The sequence below is a fragment of the Zonotrichia albicollis genome, chromosome 35 (assembly GCF_047830755.1).
Source record: "Zonotrichia albicollis isolate bZonAlb1 chromosome 35, bZonAlb1.hap1, whole genome shotgun sequence".
Lineage (NCBI taxonomy): Eukaryota > Metazoa > Chordata > Aves > Passeriformes > Passerellidae > Zonotrichia > Zonotrichia albicollis.
In genome coordinates this window covers 2,056,853-2,060,905 of record NC_133853.1, presented here as the reverse complement: position 1 = coordinate 2,060,905, position 4,053 = coordinate 2,056,853, and the positions used below count along the sequence as shown (strand labels likewise).

The 4,053-nt window shown below is 51.9% G+C and overlaps 1 protein-coding gene across 1 annotated transcript; it reads right to left on the bottom strand.

The window, feature by feature from the left end:
* Window positions 1-966: 966 nt before the first annotated feature.
* On the bottom strand, window positions 967-1,899 carry LOC141726454 (olfactory receptor 14J1-like). Its single transcript, XM_074531357.1, has one exon. The coding sequence runs from the start codon at window positions 1,897-1,899 to the stop codon at window positions 967-969; it is 933 nt and encodes a 310-aa protein (XP_074387458.1).
* Window positions 1,900-4,053: the final 2,154 nt, after the last annotated feature.

Sequence of the window (4,053 nt, the reverse complement as noted above, 5' to 3'; positions counted from 1 at the left end):
GGTTTGTGTCCTTTGGCCTTAGGGACTGGTGACACTCAGAGGCACAGAAAGGTTTCTTGCAAACAAACACAAGTTGAACATTTGAACAGTTTAATAACCATCATGGCTCTTCCCTCAGCTCTCTGGGATGTCCCAGCAGCATCTGACATGTCCACAATCCCAAAGGGATTTCTGTACAGGAACAGTTATATACAAAGATAAAAGAAAAGATAGTTCTCTGATGGATATAAAGGCAATTAAGATGAAGACTAATGTGGTATTTATTTGAACTTTGGAAAGATGGCGACTCCCTGAAGCTCAAAGCATGAAGCCAGTCAATTGAGAGGCACTGGAATGACCAGAGAGCATCAGGAGGCGGAAATCTGGGAGGAATGGGAAGGGCATTGATGCAGCTGGTCTAGTGAAGAGACGTCTTTAGACGTGGGCATGTTAACAGGAGAGCTGGAAACACCTGAGGGAAGAGGGTCATGAAATATTACACTGAATAATGGTGACACGAGTAGAGGGGAAGATCAGCATTTCTTGTGCTGCTAGTACTTCAGGCCCTACAGCAACACCAGGGCCACCAGGGCAGCGGGGCAGGGCCACGGCAGCAGCACTGGCAACACCAAGTGCTGCTGCTGCTGGGCACAGCTGCTGGGCCAGCACTGATCTGCCCCCAGCTCTGCACACAGAGATTGCTGCTGCAGCTCCAGAGAAGGCAACAAAAGGGCATCTCTGCAGGAAACTCTGCTGGGAGATCATTTAGTTTATTTAAAACCACCAAGTGGGTACCCCCTCATTGACACCGTCTGTGGCTACAGGGAAGGTGGAGAGAAACAAAAAGAAAAATGGCACAAACAATGACCTTTCTATGTGGACAATATGGAAAAAATATAACAAAGAAAAAAACTCTCACAACCAAACCCACAAGAAGTATAAAAGATGACTTTTATTCCAAATGATTTGCAGAAATTGGCCTGTAGTTTAATGTTTGTGAAACCACCCAGTCATCAGTCTCCTCACTGCAGCCTTGAGCTCCTGGTTCCTCAGGCTGTAGATGAGGGGGTTCAGGGCTGGAGTAACCACTGAATACAGAAGTGAAAGGGCCAGATTCAGGGATGGAGAAGACATGGAGGAGGGCTTCAAGTCAGAAAATGTGGCAGTGCTGAGGAACAAAGAGACCACGGCCAGGTGAGGGAGGCAGGTGGAAAAGGCTTTGTGCCGTCCCTGCTCAGATGGGATCCTCAGCACAGCCCTGAAGATCTGCACATAGGAGAAAACAATGAACACAAAACAACCAAGTGCTAAACAGATGGAAAACACAAGAAGTCCCAGTTCCCTGAGGTTTGAGTGTGAGCAGGAGAGCTTGAGGATGGCAGGGATTTCACAGAAGAACTGGCCCAGGGCATTGCCCTGGCACAGGGGCAGGGAAAATGTATTGGCTGTGTGCATGAGAGCATGGAGAAAGGCGCTGGCCCAGGCAGCTGCTGCCATGTGGGCACAAGCTCTGCTGCCCAGGAGGGTCCCGTAGTGCAGGGGTTTGCAGATGGACACGTAGCGGTCGTAGCACATGATGGTCAGGAGGGAAAATTCTGCTGAGATGAAAAAGGCAAAAAAAAAGAGCTGAGCAGCACATCCGGTGTAGGAGATGTCCCTGGTGTCCCAGAGGGAATTGTGCATGGCTTTGGGGACAGTGGTGCAGATGGAGCCCACGTCGCTGAGGGCCAGGTTGAGCAGGAAGAAGAACATGGGCATGTGCAGGTGGTGGCCGCAGGCTACGGCGCTGATGATGAGGCCGTTGCCCAGGAGGGCAGCCAGGGAGATGCCCAGCAAGAGGCAGAAGTGCAGGAGCTGCAGCTGCCGCGTGTCTGCCAGTGCCAGCAGGAGGAAGTGGCTGATGGAGCTGCTGTTGGACATTTGCGCTGCCTTGGCATGGGTCTCTCTAACAAAAGTAATCATGGAATAGTTGGGTTTGGAGAGGACTTGAAATACCCCAGCACAGCCTGGGGGCACTTTCCCCCCACTGCCTGCCCAGGGCTCTGCTGCCTGGAGCTGTCCCTGCCAGCAGCTGCTTCCCTGTACCCAGGGCTGGGCCCTGGCAGCACTGGCAGGGCCCAGCCCAGCCCTGGGGGCTCAGCTCTGCCCTGCAGACCCCTCCCAGCTCTGGCACTGCCCAGGGGCAGCTCTGGCTCTGCAGGCTCTGATGGCAATGTAAGAGCAACCTTGAGGAGGCTGGAAAAGTGACACTGATGCTACTCTAAGGGGCCCTGTGCTGATTTCTTCTATTGCATGGTATATTCAGATCTGTGAGAAATTTTTTTTATTTTTCTCAGCCTGAATTGAGAGATGAATATCTATGGGCAATTTCCCTTCCAGGCAAACCAGAGCATTAGATTAAAAAAGCAGGAATTCCTCTGCTATGCTGCCCCTGACTTGCTGTGCTCCCTGTATAATCTACTTGGAAATGTCGTGCAGTTAAATGCCATGCTGGGAGCAGTTCTGAACAACGCAGCATCCTCCCCACACAAGGAGAACACTTCTAAGCCTTACCAGCTGTCTACTACCACCCAGATCTTGTCCCCCAGTGCTGGGAGCAGCTGCCAGGGCTGGCTGAGAGCTGTCCTTGGCAGGCAGCAGAGTCCCTGCCCCAGCACAGCGCCCTGGGCTGCAGGACCCTGCTGTGCAGGACAGCCCTGGGCACCCCTGGCTGCTCTGCACAAGAGACAATCAGAGAATGTACTCACAGAGTCTGTAGGCATTGGGATGTTCCAGCTTCAGGAGATTGCTCCAGGAGCTGCAGCTGCATTGTCCTGCAGCCAGAGGTTCCTGTGCCAAGGGCTGGCAGGGATTCTGCCCCAGGCACTTCTCAGCACCTTCCCAGCCGTGACTGATTGAAGCTCTCTGTGCCTCTGTGCTGTGCCTGGGGTGGCTGCAGGCAGTGCCCCAGCCCTGCTGGGGTGGAGAAAAGCTGCTCATCAAGAGAAATGTGCTTTTGAAGCTCTTCTTGGTTATCAGGAGCTGCCTCTGTGCCAGGAGCCCAGCCCAGCTCAGCAGCACAGACGCAGGACAAGGACTTTAATGAGCCTCTGGGGCTTTGTGCTCAGGCCCTGAACATCAGTCCCTGAGAGGGAGCTGAAGAAACCTCTCCAGAACTCCAACTCACAATCCAACTCCAAAGTTTCTTGGACTTTTAATGGGTCCCACTGAGGGACACAACTGAGAAAGTGTCCCCAGGCAGAGCAGAGAACTGGAGGCAGTGATGACAGGTGGGAACAAAAAGAAGCCAAGTCTTGGTGCCCTGGGGTACAGCAGGGTCTGTGTCACCAAGGGCTGGGAGGAGACACCTTGTCCTGAGGCACTGGGGCCTCCTGGCACAGCCCCAGCCAGGCTGGGCACTGTCAGCCCCTTGTCCTGCCCTCAGCATCCCCCCCCAGCCCACATCCCAGTGGCCTCAAGGATCTGCTGGAAGGAGTCCCTGGGGAGCCTTGCTCAGGAATGGCCCTGGGTGCTCCTGAATGCTCCCTGCAGGGACTGCAGGCTTTTCAAAGGACTTTGGGTTTGGCTTTTGCCTTGGACTTTCTAAGAGGTTTGTGCAATCATGGCCTCCAATTATCTGCTGTAATTAGTCCCTGGAGAGCCTTAGTCACTAAAAACACTCAGTGGGCTCATTAATACTTCAAGGTACTTCAGTTATTTTAAGGTACTTGGTGTTTCCCTTTTGATACAGACTCTGTGAGTGTTTTGTGCAATCATGTCCCCAGTTATCTGATTTAATGAGTCCCTGGAGAGTTTTGCCCTGACACTCAGTGGGGGTCATTAATGCCTTGAGATACTCAAAGTTTTTAAGCTACTTTATGGATTTAAGAATACTTTTAGGATTCTCCTTTCCACACTGAATCTCTGAGAGGTTTTTGTGCCGTCCTGGCCACCACTTCTCTCTTCCAAGAAGTCCATGATGAGCCTGTGTTGGGTGTCTTCCCCCTTTCTGTTTTACAACATAGATGGGACTGAAAATATTTTGTAAGACTTTCTTAAAACATCCAAACACACATAGAACTATTAAAAATACAA

Bases quoted from the DNA above. Each gene is read 5' to 3' on its own strand.
- LOC141726454 (XM_074531357.1), bottom strand. From the start codon at position 1,899: ATGTCCAACAGCAGCTCCATCAGCCACTTCCTCCTGCTGGCACTGGCA.